The sequence below is a fragment of the Melanerpes formicivorus genome, unplaced genomic scaffold, assembly GCF_026170545.1.
Source record: "Melanerpes formicivorus ecotype bairdi unplaced genomic scaffold, bMelFor1.0.p_v2 SCAF_32, whole genome shotgun sequence".
NCBI lineage: Eukaryota > Metazoa > Chordata > Aves > Piciformes > Picidae > Melanerpes > Melanerpes formicivorus.
Window position 1 is genome coordinate 6,253,478 of NW_027142384.1, and position 14,419 is coordinate 6,267,896.

The 14,419-nt window shown below is 40.8% G+C and overlaps 1 protein-coding gene across 5 annotated transcripts in view; it reads left to right on the forward strand.

Moving 5' to 3' along the window:
* ASAP1 (ArfGAP with SH3 domain, ankyrin repeat and PH domain 1) overlaps nucleotides 1-14,419 on the forward strand; it is a 130,402-nt gene that overhangs the window by 54,675 nt on the left and 61,308 nt on the right. For all 5 annotated transcript variants that reach the window (XM_068155535.1, XM_068155532.1, XM_068155534.1 and 2 more), the window contains one exon: nucleotides 9,815-9,887. In XM_068155535.1, the coding sequence (XP_068011636.1) occupies nucleotides 9,815-9,887 (73 nt within the window). The remainder of the gene's footprint in view (nucleotides 1-9,814; nucleotides 9,888-14,419) is intronic.

Sequence of the window (14,419 nt, forward strand, 5' to 3'; positions counted from 1 at the left end):
ATCAGTGTCTTAGAATGCTGTAGTAGTCTTCAAGGTCTGTGTTGTAATGGAGTTTTATTATTATTGTTTGTGTTTTAATCTAATGGAATTCTTGAAATCTGCAGCTTGGAGCAGATAGATACAATTTAATTAATATACAATTTAATTAATTAATTAAATTTTTAACCTTTAACCTTTTTTTTTCTTTAACCCTTTTTCTTTTTTCCTTTAACCCTTAAACTTCTTACTACTGAACAGAATAATTATGACATGGAATACTGTAGTCCTGCATCGATGTATGCATTTAAGTATTCCTTCTGGGCTTAGGAGGAGGAGCATGAGTTGTTTCTGCTCTCAAAAAAGGGACCATGTCTCCTCAGCCTCTTTCTCCCTTTAGATCCAGGGATGATAACTTTTTTTTTTAAAGGGAAAGAAGTTGAAGTTAGGTGTAGTAGTAACATTCTGAAACAGGTTGATTTACTATGGATATATGTTTCTTATTTCCTCCACGTCTCTCCCGCTAGCTGATGCATGTCACTGACAGATAACTATAGTTGAAATTTACAGAGCTAGGAGGTGTAAATGTTCTCTGCAATTGCAACACCACCATGAGGCTGGCAGTGGCTGAGTGCAGGAATACTTCATTTATCCCTCGGTGCCACTCTTCAGTTCCTGTAACAATCACAGAATCTGTGTACAATAAAGAATTTTGCTGCCTGAGAAGGCAGAAATAATTGTAACTCATGAGTCCTAATCTTCCCTCCCTGACTGGATAATGCCTGTGAGTTACTGGGATAACAGCTTAAATACAGAGCATGCTGCAAAATATTTTGTGGTTTCAAAAGAAGGAAGAGAAATATTTTGTGGCCTTTAACTTTGTTGTAGCAACTCAAGAGCTCTACTGTTAGTGAAATTTGCAGTCAGTTATGGTGGATGCAAGGATGGAAGGGTGGCAATTCTCCAGAGACTTTTGTGGGGTTTTTCCAATTCAGGTTGCTAAGAATCATGTTTCTTTCTAATAATTCTTCAGTGTGAGGGTGGTGAGGCATTGGAACAGGTTGCTTAGAGACAGGTTCCCCTTTGTTTTGGATGCCCTGTCCCTGGCAGTGTTCAAGGTCAGATTGGATGGCACTTTGAGCAACGTGGTCTAGTGGAAGGTGCCCCTGCCCATGGCAGGGGATTTGAAACTGGATGATCTTTAAGGTTCCTTCCAAAATTCTATGATTTTATAATAAATCTATGCCTGCTAGCATGTATTCATTTGTGTTTATGCTGTTTACATGCCATCTTCTCTTCAGTTTGTTTCTTTTTGGAAGACCCTGCCTCAACTATTCACTGTCTTTTGATGTATTTATTTTTTGTTCTATTTTAGGCTGTTTTGAAATATGCTCAGTTACCTCATTTGCATATAAGGTTAGATTTTAAGTGAAAATGGCATTTTATAATGTATTTAAGTTTTCAAATTACAAGTATCTTAAAAATTACTTAAAAGTTCTGTTTTGGTGCAGTTTTCATGGAACTATACAATTGTCTGCTGGGAAAAAATATTTTTATAGGGTAACATTTGGTAGGCCAATACTTGCACTTGGTGTAATGTGTTCCCACTGGGCTTTAAAAATTGTAAGGAGGGGTTTGTTAGAACACACCTATAGAGCAGACTTCTATTTCTTAGATTAAGATCTTTCCCTTTGCTTTTAAAGCCGTACTTAGTACACTGCTAATGTGGACAAGAAAGGTCAACTTGGGGAAAAAATATGATGCCATAACTTGCTTGAAAGTAGAGTGCAACAGCACTGCTTATTTTTAAACACAGAAGCACTTAGGATGTAGGAGGTCTTGCTAGTGTTCTCTGCAACCACTTGCTAGTGCTACATAGCTTTTTAGTAAAGGTTGTGTGGGCAACTTGGAAATCTACAGTGATATCTTCAGAGCTGTGGGTCTGGCTATGAGTTTGCTGGTTTCTGAGCTTTGACCACCTTTTACTCCATTAATCATGCTAGTGTGTTTATCTGCTGCTGGATAGAGTAAGAAATAGGTAAAATTGTGCTGCGGTGACATGAAAACCTGCCACTGGTTTTGCTGTCTGGTTTCTAATTAGTGGTAGTAATGCTGACTAGTCTAATGAAGTGAGTGTGGATGTGGTGAATGATAGCTGTGCAGACAGTTGTCTCTGTGTCACAGAATCAACCAGGTTGGAAGTGACCTCAAGATCATCGAGTCCAACCGATCACCCAATCCTAACTAATCATGTCATTCAACTCAGAATTTAAAGGGAGGAACTGCTGAAAATACTGTTAAATATTCCCAACTGTGTCAGAGTGCACACAGGGTTAAATGTTTGTTCCATGCTCATTAGGAAAAATGTGATGCTAACTTCATGTTACGTAGTAGTAATCAGGCATGGGTAGCAATTATCTGCATTCATTCTCTTGCAGAGAAAGTCTTCTGGGTAGGAGTGTGGTTGCAAAGGGGGATCCAAAACTCAATTTTCAAAACATTGCAGTTTAGCCATACTAGAGATTCTAGAAAGAGATTTTAACAAGCAGTATCTATTGTGCTGCCATTTGAATATACTTGAAGGATAATTTAGTGTCTTTCTTTTTATAGTGACTATTATTTCTTGCAACTCTTTTTAGGGACTACACTAATGTGCTTCCTTATCTAATGTGACCTTCACAGCACTGAAGGGCTGATGATTTTTCTCACATATTTCCCTTTGGAGAGAGGCTGTTGCATTGCATCAGGCCATGTAGCTAACAGCAGGAGATGGGAGGGGAGTTCGGCTGAGGAGATCTCTGTCAAGCTTTGGCATTACCTGAAGAAACAGTTTTCTGGTAAAATGTTTTTTTCTAAGTTTGATTACCACTGCTCTTTTCATTAGTTTATGGTGAGACACTTGAAGCTTCAAATTTTCAGGAAAATCACAGGGTTTTGTGAAAAGAAAAAAAAAAGTATCTTTTAATTGGTCTTATTTTGGGAGTAACTGGTAAATGATGGTGTACTACATCATGCCAGCAGCAATGACATTGGGGGCTTTTGTTTGCTTTCTCTCATTTTAACTCTTGGGATTTTTAAGTATTTCAGGACAAGTTCAAACTGTGCCTGCTTGTATCCATCTTTTACACAAAGTGATTGTGCCTCTAGACAATTCTTAACCACTCCCCTGTTTTTGTCATGTAGACGTGTGCTGAGACTGAAAATTGGAAATAGACTTCACATTGGTGACTAGCAGGGCCAGTACAGAGTGGAGAGTGAAGGGCAGGACCCAAGTTTGAATTAGTTCTCTGTGTACAGAATAAGTAAATTTGGTAGTCTGTTCATTTCTCAGTGGGTGAGCTACAGGAGACAACCAAAACAGAAGATAAGAATCAGGTGGTGATGTTTTCCAGGGCATATTATAAGGTTTTCTTGTGTTGTCATTTCAGTGGCATATAATAACTTATTAACCTCTCTAGTTTGGGTTTCATTGCGGGGGAAAAACCCCCAATAATGGTGCAGAACAACCTTGACTTTGTAAGATATCATTGCTCTACTTTGTTATATGGTTGTTAGTTATTCCCTAATATGTCACAGAGGATTTTGTGAACACTAATTTTGCTTAGTTTTGAATAAAGATGGAGCTTGTCTCCAAGTTCAGTTTTCAAGCATAAAGCTTTTAGTTCAGCAATGAGGCAAGCAAATAATGTGTTGCAGGTACTGTTAGTAATGCACAGCATGTACAAGATCATAAGGTTTCACCTCAACATGATAAACTTTATGGTGAGGGGTGGCAGAGCACTGCAACAGGCTGACCAGGAAGGTTGTGGAGTTTCTTTTTCTGGAGCCTTTCAAAACTGACCTTGATGCATTCCTGTGCAGACTACCCAAAGTAATCCTGCTTTGGCAGGGGGGGCAGACTTGATGATCTCTTGAGGTCCCTTCCAACCTCTAATGTACTGTGTGTAATGGGTTGGGGCAGGCCCCCCTCCCCACCACGCGCAGAAATAACGACTCAGACAAACGGATTGCAAAGGTGATGGAAAGTTTAAATAGAACAGTGAGTGCGTGCAGAAAAAAACTAAAAATACAGTGACGAGAGAGAGAAACCCAAAAACAGACCCAGAGAAAACCCATCCCTACCTGAGGGTACACCCAAGACCCTCAGGGCTCCTTCTTCCCCCTCCCATTGCTAGGCTAGTCTCAGCTGGCCAGATCTGAGACTGCCCATCCCCCCGTGGCCTTGGGCCTAGCCAGGCCCAAAGCCAGGAGATCTCTCCCCCATGTTACCGGCTGATGGAGGAGGAAGAAAAGAAGAAGTGCCAGACCCCGCCGCGAAACTTATAGTGGTGCAAGGGATCATGGTAGGAAATAACCTAATTTCCTGTGTCCACCCACTGGGCTGGACTTCTGGACACAGGAAGCAGCCCTGTAGCAGAGGGCACCCAGCCCAAACTACGACAGGATCCACCCCTTTATTTCAAACCATGATGCCTGCACCCAAACACATCATCAAATCAGAAAACTGATGACATGTCCGGCGAAGTCCGTGTCTTCATCTGGGCGTCCACTCCAACAGTCTCTCAGTCAGGCTCTAGTGTCTGTCCATTCCAGTTCTTCTTCCTTCATCCAGTGGAACATCCCGGCGAGGCAGAGCACATTCTCCTGCGGTGCAAGTTCTCCATGGATCTGTTGGGCATCCTGGTCACCTGGAACAGCCTCACGACTTCTCAGCCAAGCCTCTACTTTTCACCCATGGTCACTCGGCGGCATATTCTCCACCCCTGGGGCAGGCCAGTCGAAACCATCCAACCCACGACTGCCTTTTTCAATCCATCCAGGGTGCCGCAACCAACCGCTTCCAACTGCGGTCCAAAACCACACGGATGCTTGTCCGAGGTACTCTGCCCCCCCACTAGGCGTACCAGTACCAAGGCAAGACAGCATCCGGCTGCACACCCCCCCATGGAAAGGGAGGGGCTGCACCACAGCTCACTGAGAAGAAGGGAGGTGGAGCCAGGTGCTCGGCGCCAGTTTCGGAACTCGTCCGAAAAAGTCGGGGAAGAGACTAGGGCCGGGCCCGCCGCAGCCCGAGCGTACGGCCGGGTCCGCCGGCGCCGCTCGCCCGCAGCAGGGCTCCGCCCACCTCTGCCGCCGCGGCGCAGAATCAAAATCACCTCCACCCCTCGGACACTCAAACGGCTTCTCCAGCGAAAGCCATACGCGCGTTCTCAGAGCCCTTGAAAACGGCTTTCCAGCTGGAGTCCCCGTCGGCCCCCCGGGGCTTTGGGAGCTGGCTCGCCCGCTCGCAGCGGCTGGCTCTATCCCCGCAGCGAGAACGGACCTGACTCTGATCTGCTCGCCGCTGCCCCTCCCCCACTTCGCTTCCCGCCGCGGAGGAGGGGCAGGTTCCGCGTTCTCAAGCGGTACCCCGATGCCGATGGTCGAGCACCACCCCTGCCTGAAATAGCAGAGGGTCCGCGCCACCGGCAGCGCACCAGTCATCCCCCCACAATCCACAAGAACTCACACGGTCGCCCCGGCAACATCACTTGAGCCCCCAACTGCCAAACCCAAACCGACGCCCAGAACTGAATTTAAACTCTCCATCCTTTGCAATCGATCTGCAGAGTGGGCACAACAGCCAGCCCCACGTTGGTGCGCCAAAATGTAATGGGTTGGGGCAGGCCCCCCTCCCCACCACGCGCAGAAATAACGACTCAGACAAACGGATTGCAAAGGTGATGGAAAGTTTAAATAGAACAGTGAGTGCGTGCAGAAAAAAACTAAAAATACAGTGACGAGAGAGAGAAACCCAAAAACAGACCCAGAGAAAACCCATCCCTACCTGAGGGTACACCCAAGACCCTCAGGGCTCCTTCTTCCCCCTCCCATTGCTAGGCTAGTCTCAGCTGGCCAGATCTGAGACTGCCCATCCCCCCGTGGCCTTGGGCCTAGCCAGGCCCAAAGCCAGGAGATCTCTCCCCCATGTTACCGGCTGATGGAGGAGGAAGAAAAGAAGAAGTGCCAGACCCCGCCGCGAAACTTATAGTGGTGCAAGGGATCATGGTAGGAAATAACCTAATTTCCTGTGTCCACCCACTGGGCTGGACTTCTGGACACAGGAAGCAGCCCTGTAGCAGAGGGCACCCAGCCCAAACTACGACACTGTGATAAGAAAATATTCTCCCAGCAGAGTTTAAAAAGGCCTCCGGGGAAGTGGCATCGCTGAAGTTACAAAAGAAGCGTTTTCCAGGAATGGGTGGTAGTGAGGAAGAGTTCAGTATTCAGGAAGGTAGCAAGGAGCACATCTGAATACCTGGATATTGTCAACAGAGGCCCTTTGATATTCTAAGGCTTTATAGTTCTGAATAATATAGAAGTATATCACTTCTACTGGAAGATCAAATTATGTTTTCTAAAGTGGAGAGTAAAAAATATTTGGTATTATAAATGCTGGAAAATGAAAAATGGGTACTGCAAAAGCATGCTTTTACCTAACTGGGGAAAGCAAGACAGTGCCTGCCTAGTTTAACATGCATAAAAGGTAAGATCACTTTGGAATAATAATTGAGCATTGAGTGCAGCTTACTTTCTCTGCAGCAGAATGCAGCAAAAAAATTTAATAGCAAAAAAAAAAAAAAGCCCAAACACTCAAGAGCAATGTAGTATATTTGGAATCAAACTACCTACAGTTATATAAAACAAACAAACCAAAACCAAACAATAAACATAACCCTCCACCCTAAACCAGCCATCAAGCCTTTAGATAACTGTTTTTGTGTACCTAGAAATCCTACCCAGGATTGGGTTCCAGCTGCAGTAGGCATTTTACCCTTCGCCCTAGTATACAGTTTTAAGTGCACATAGATTTATCCTATTTAGAGAGTTTTGGACTAAGAAAAAGTAGTTCACATAAAGATTGTATTTGCAGATAGAAAAATGCAGAACTGACCTGTGATGTCTGTCTGGCTTAGATCACTGGCTCCTTCAGGCAGCGGATGTCATCTCTGTATGTTGCTTTGCTCAGTGATTGCTCTCTTAAAATAATGAATGTTCTCTTTTCTCCTGCTCCTGTATTAGTGATTAAATTTAATTCTATAGCAAATCCAATTTGGAAGATTTTTCCAGCATATTTATCCTAGTCCTCTAGACTGATGTCTTTAGGGACAATAGTCATCTTTCTTGCAGTTGTATTTATTTTCTCCTCCTGCGTGTCCAGTTTGTTTCAATACTAGAGTTTAAACTGTAGTTTTGTCTCTGAATCTTATCTGGGTTAACTGTTGTTGTGTTTAAACAAAAAAAGTTCAAAATCTTATAGTATCCTCTGTTCAAACTCTTTATAATAGACAAGTGAATAATTTTTTTTCTGGTCATTGAAGATGGAGAGAACTTCAGTAGAAATGTACGCTAGCAACTGTCTGGCATAGCATGCAGGCAGAAGCAAAAGCTTTTGACAGCGTTTGCAAAGGAATCTAAGGAGAACCGCCTGCTGTGCACTGTCTTGAAAAGGAACATAGAGTTCTTATTCTATGAAATTTAAAAACTTTGTCAAGATGATAGCCAAGTAAAATCTACTGCTTTACTGTGGAGCAACAGAAATAATGGCATATGCAGTTCTGAATCTTTTTGCATCCATTGTTCTGCTGAAAATCAAAAGCTAGAGATAAAATGGATGAGAAAGCACTTACGTAAATTCTGTGGTTCCAGACTTTCTAGTTTTAGCTACCACAGATGTGGTTGTGTGGAGGGCACAGTGGTTTTCAGTTAAAAACCAGAAAGACTACATTGTCTTTGTTACAGACTTACATGTATTATGCAACCTTAATATTTTACTTGGTTAAATTGGGCCACTCCAAAACAGAGCTATGACACATTTACTGTTTTGTTGTTTTTTTTTTTTTTTTCTCTCTCTGTGGGTTCCTACTGAAAGCAGGCACTGAAACACTCAGTGTTTTGAACTTTGCTAGTAGCACTATGACCATCTCCAGTGCTTAACACTCTAGCTGACCTGGAGCTCCTGCTCTGGGTTTTCTGGAGCTTCTTAATGTGTAGCAGGTTTAGGCTATGCCTTCAAAAAATGTTCACAGGTCTTGAACAGAAAGTAGTAAAGCGTAAATAAATCACTATTGGGTGTAAAAAGGAAAATAATGCTAATTCTAAACAATCACATTGGAAAGAGAATAGACATAAGCTAGTAATGTAAACAATTTCTTCTCTCTTCTCACTTCCTCAGGCTGGGAGATAATGACTTGCTTCTGCTTGACCTTGGCTGCACTGCTTTTGTTGTGACTGGTATTAACTTCTCTGCTTCTGTCTCTTGTCCCTTTTGTACAAGGGGAAGGCAGGGAGGGAGAAGCTAGTGACTTCCCCTGGTCCTTGGCCATGGGGGTCCTTGTGCTGTTTATTAATTGGAGATACCTGTAAATATTGTATGTTTTGTATATATTCATTGCATTCCATTGTAGTTTTGCTTGTAAATACAGCTTCCTTTTGCTTCCAACTGAGCTGGTCTGGAAGATTTCATGTTGGGGGGAATGACCAGTCCTTCAATCATCTCAGCTCCGACAGTGAAAGCTCTGCTTATTGATAAAGTTTTGACTCAATATAACTAGTGATGACCCTCTCTGAGTTACATTCTGCTGTAGGAGTAGCTGCTATTCTTCCTTAGTCTGGCCGTTTTCAGACACCAGACCTGCAGGAGCTCCAGGCTTTAAGCTCTTTGAATAACAGAAGTACTCAAAGGTTGTCATATACAACAGCTTAGTTGGAGTACTATCCTGGCACTGAGTCCAAATTCTCCAGTGTCCAGTGATCTGAATGCAAATATAAGGCAAACACTGCTAGCTTTATTAAAACCTGAGATTACTGATCTAACATTGCTTATGTGAAGGGAAGTTGCCTATCTAAAGGGGGAAAAAATATAAGAACTGGTTTAAACTTTTCTTTTTATATTCTCCATCAACAGCAGTGTTAAGTATGCAGGCTATCCAACCCTCACACCTAAGTGAACTGGATCACTGCATGTGGTACCAGTGTGTGGCTTAAGTTTCTCAACTCTGCAAATCTAAATGAATGTTTACTTTGATTTTCTTTGGCTTTGTCATAATAGTTCTTTCTCACGTTTATCTTGCTTCTTACATCAGGTAGAGTGGGTAGTTGAGAAGTTACATTGCTTCAAGAAAGTATCTAGAAATCTAATCCTAAATCTTGTATTATTGAATAACATTTTCCTTTGGATTTTGAAACTATTGCAGGAAATGTGAAATTCAGAATGCTAGAATAACGAATATGCATATTTTGTTGTTGCTATAAATGTTTCATTCCAGTTCCATTATGTTGCACTAAATCAGGTCTTAGGCTTTTGATTTGCTACTTTTCATTTTCTATGTTGATAAAATTCTGTTGTGGAGTCTGGTGCAAGAGTTTAGTGTGATAATCTGTGCCTGTAGGTGGAAGACTTTTGCTGTGGACAAACCATGAAAATTAACAAGCACTTTGGCTGTAGTAGAAGCTGCAGGGCTGGAATAGAGGCATCTACTATTTTATTTATTTTTTTCCCCCATATATTACAATTTTAATAAATGCTCTGTTCCTTGCAAAGCTGAAATTGTGTTTTTCTTTTAGCACTATCACCACTGCTTTAATCTGCCTTCAGCACATTTTCAGTTCAGTTCTTTAGTTCATCTGGAAGGAGTTGAATGACCTTGGACCTTCCTGCAGGCTGAATGTGTTGTATCTGCAGTTTTTTCCAGCCTGTGAAATTACTTATTTTGTGCATTTCTTTTTAAATGTTACAGTGTGTTCTGTTGAACAATCAAGTGGCTATTGAAAGTTTGCTTACTACTTATTGTTACAGGCATTGGATCAAGACAGAACTGCGCTACAGAAGGTGAAAAAATCCGTGAAAGCAATATATAATTCAGGTCAAGGTAAGACACTGTTTTCAGTTTTACATGAGAACCTAAGCATCTGACTTCAAGTTTCTGAAGTGTCTTGCAGTTTATCCTGTTGAATTATATAGCATAAGAGATGCTTATCTACTTTAGGAGTGTTTGGACTTGAAATTTTTCTTTGCTTCTGATGATACATCAGATTAACGTGCTCTCCAGTTTCTTCACCCTCATATTCATTCTCAAAGCCCTCTGGGAGAACTCCAATGGGTAAATTTTGCTGATGTCGTAACATTTCAGTTAGCTTCAACCAGAACAACCTGGACTGAATTTATGGAGTGCACTTGTAAATAGAATAAGAATGAAAACTTTTTAAGAAGTTTAACCTATAAATCAGTAAAAAAAGAATATCTACTGGTAGATGTTTGCTCCTTCAAATTATGGTCTCCACTTGTATGCCTGATAAAGACCATGTCCCTTTTTACCTGTAAGATTTCTTACTATTTTACTTGTTTGAAGACACTGTTTTATTTGAGCTACAGTAATAAAATGTTACAGAATATGAAGAGATAATCAATTTAAGTTCAGTAACAAATGACAGCCAAACAGATCAATATCCTAATTAGTTTTTTAAATGTTATAAGGTGCACCTGGCTTCTGATTATTCTAAGGTCTAAAAGCTGTGTCAAATGCATACAGGGTAGCAGAGCTGTTCACTATTCAATAACTATCTGGCTGTAAATAATGGACAGAGAGAATCCCAGTTCCTATTCCTTAGCAGTGGTAATCAGTTAAGCAAAGATTTATCTTATGCAGAGCCACTTCAGAGCAATCACAGTGTGTTGTGTGTTGTCTCATTAACTCACATTTATGGAAGGAGGGGAGGGTTGATCTATTGTAGATTCTTGACTTTTCTGCCAATGACTAGTATTGTTGCTCTACTAGCACCATGTTTTAGTTAGCTTTTCTGTAACTTCAGCTGATGATTAATGTTTTTCTCAATAGGCTGTAAAGCCTGTTGCAGTGAGAATAGTATTTGGCATGTATGTTTAATTTTATGCTTTGAGAAATATTCAGATGCTCCAAGCAGCTTTTTTCCATTTGAAAGTATCTGCTTAGTGAATTTAAAAACTGGTGAAGACTGTAGAGCCCATGAAAAGTTTTTTGCCTGTTTTGAAATACATGATACTGGAGGTTTCAGTTATTTATTTATCATTTGAGTCTTGCAATATAAGGTAATGTTTTCAGTGACTGCAAGTAGGCCACACTGTATCATGAGCTAGTAACACTGAGTGAAAGCCATAGAAGATAGGTTACCTATGTTTTTAATTAGCTGATTCTGCACTTAAACAGGACCAGAGTTAGGTGCCTGTTTTGTTTGGGAGGGGTTGGTTTGTTATTGTTTTGGTTGGTTATTTTCCCCCCTTTTGAACAAGTCTTATTTCCAAGATACAAGTTAGTAAGGGTTCCTTTGGATAAAGGAAGCACTGTACATTAATACTCTAGCTCCCTCTTCAGAATGCTGTTGTGATAGTCTACATTATAAACTGAAAAGGTGTGCACAGGAGGCAATTCATGCAGTAACTGATAAATATAAACTAGAGTGAGTAAGACCAAGGCTGAAAGCATGTTATACATGTGAAACCTTGTAAAATACATATAGAAGTGACTGAATTAAAAGTTTAGCCTGCTTGTACAGAGGCAATTGCTAAGCCAGGTGCTTTCTTATGCTTCAGTGATGAAAATGGGTTTCAATAATGCTTACTTTGACATAAAACAGCTAAAACTAGCTGTAAAATTAATTGTTTTTTATTGGCTCAAGGAAGAGGTTTTCTTGGCTGTCTTATTTATCGCTGCTTATGTTCTACAATGATTTGGAGAACCTTGTAGAGTCACTGAGATTCCTCTTGCTCTGAAAATCTTTGACAGATGTTTTTATTACTTTTCATCAGTCTCAGTCCAGAAGGCATTATTGTTTCCAAGTCCAGATAAGAATAACGGTGGTCAAATATTTTTTTTCTATTATTTTTTCATTAGACTTCATCTTTGTGAGGGATGAAATGAGAAAGGATACTTTTTTAATTTCAAACAAACTGTTTTACCATCCTTTTTAACCTTGATGGACAGCTTGTTTTTTTCTGAAGTCCTTCTGAGTCCTTTTTCTTGTATATGTTTTTCTCTTCATAAATGCAGTTTGGTTCTGACCTTGGTTACTTTTCTTCTGCCCATTTTATAAGTGCAGCAAAAATAGTTTTAAGTTGATCAGTATTCTGAATTGTGATTCTTCTTTTTTTGGACATAACCAGATATGCAGAAGTAATTCTTTGTAATTTAGATGGTTTTCTGGGTGTAATTTGAGTATAATCAGCGACAGGAGCTGTGGTTGTGCATTTTTCTTCTTTAAACTATTTAAATCTTGTTATTCTTCAGTGTTCGCAGAGTGATTGAACAAAACTGTTTTAGACAAAGGAAAATTAAGGCTTTAATTTTAGTGATGTGTTTTCCAGCTCCAGTGTGTAAAGGCTATTCTTTACTCTCTCTTCACAGTGTTTGTTCTTCAGTTTCCTTACTTAGTATGCACAAGCAGATATGAATATCATTGGGTTCAGAAGCATATGATAAAATTTTGGTAACCTTTGAACAAGAAATAAACATAATAATAAATGTTGTTACTTTCAGTGAAAGAGTACAAGTTCTTTGTATGCCTTGGGAATTTAAGTCTTCTACCTTGTCATGGGAAAAGTTGTTTAAAAAGAGTGGGTTTAGGCATAGACAACTTCAGGTGTGACTGCCAGGGGCAGCAGAACACCATGAGTGGGATTCAGCCCTGGAAGTCCTGAAGCCTGAGAGTCCACAGTACTTGGGGCTCAGAGCTAGTATGCTCCCTGCTTCTGGTGAGCAGTCCTGTGTAGCAAAAGTCTGCTGTGGTTGCTCTTTCTTCCTCAGCTGCTTGGATCTGCAGCTTCACATGTGCTTGTGTTATTTCCTCTTAAGACATTATCCTTGATATGCACATTATGGCACAGAAGTAAGGGATGCCACAAAGTTACTGTGCACCAGGCCCTACCAGGGCTTTCTCATAATGGAGGTAAAATCTGTCCTGAATATTCTCTGGGTTGAAGGTGTCTATTGTGAAGAAGGTGCATATCTTTCAGCTCAATCAATCTCACTGCTGTATATGGCCCAGTGGCTTTATATCCCATCAGCTACTCTATAGCATGCTGATGCATGCTCAGGTAGATGCATGGGCTCAGGTAGTGGCTACCTTGCCAGATCCCATCAGGGATGGTTAGTGAGGCCCCTTTCCCTGCCCATAGTCCCATTGAAGGGAGCTGTCTTTTTCACCCAAGTGACAAAGTTCAAAGCTCATCCTCAAATCGTCTGTGATTCTGGTACCTCTTGGGGAGCTGCTGAAGAAGGAGAATGTCTCTGGAGAAGTTGCTACGTTTTCATTACAGTGCTGAGCTTTGTTTACAATATTTAGAAGACACGAGCCAGTTCTAGAAGGCAAACATCATGCTTTGTCTGTGCTGCTGTCAGTTTTCCTCTGGCTGCCTACGGTTGTTACAATCTTTTCCTACTGTTCCTGTATCTAAGGAAGTAAACATCAGCATGCATATTGCAGCTTTCTTTATGCAAAGGAAATTCTGTTGGGAGAATAGGATGTCATTTCCGTGTTTGCATGGGGCACCTACAGGGAGAGAAAAGCACATCCTTGGCTTGATTCTGAGAATGTTTGTTACCATATGTTGCATTTTACCATAGGCTACATTACAGATTTAACTTTTCATCTATGTGCCTTTAAGGTCAAATTGGAAAGTGCCTTACCTCTTCAACAGAAAATATTTCTTCTTCTGTTACAAGAGAAATATTTGTACTTATGTGAAAATTGAAACTGTATTATCCTTACACAGTACTTGAATTTTATGTGTACATGTGTGGTATTTACAGAAATGTGCCTTTTATGTCATAATCAAAGCAGGTGATTTGCAATTTGAGATTCTTGAGCATTTCCTGTATCTTGTTCTAAGACAAAGATATGCTTACTGCTTCCTCTTTTTGACCAGGGGTTTCTTTTGCCTTTCCACAGGTAAACAGTCGTCTTCAGCTCTCTTTCAGACTCTTTAGAAACCTGTTTTTTTGAAAATGCTTTACAAAATAGCACAGCATTTAAATTCAAAATGCTAGGTGCTGTTGTGGGGTTAGAAGTGCTTCACAGGCAAGGACAGAGGTTCCATAATGTAGCAAACTTCTTTCTGACCTTGTTTCTTTGTCCTTCCTTTTCCTTCAGCACAGCTGGGTACACTTGAGCTTTATTAGTTTAGGACTGCATAAGCCCAAGCTCTCTCTTGAATAAAATCTTCTGTATATATTTGTACAACGACTTCTACAACAAAACAAAATGCATATTTCAGTATTATATAGTGGTTTCCCTGGTTTTAATGCTAAGATATTTTATTAAAACTTTGGAAACAGGCCTGTTAAAACCAACTTGGATTATAACCCCGTATTAACATGTTATTAAATAATTGGCCATTTGAAAACCTTAGTTTTAATCTCTGATTTTAGAC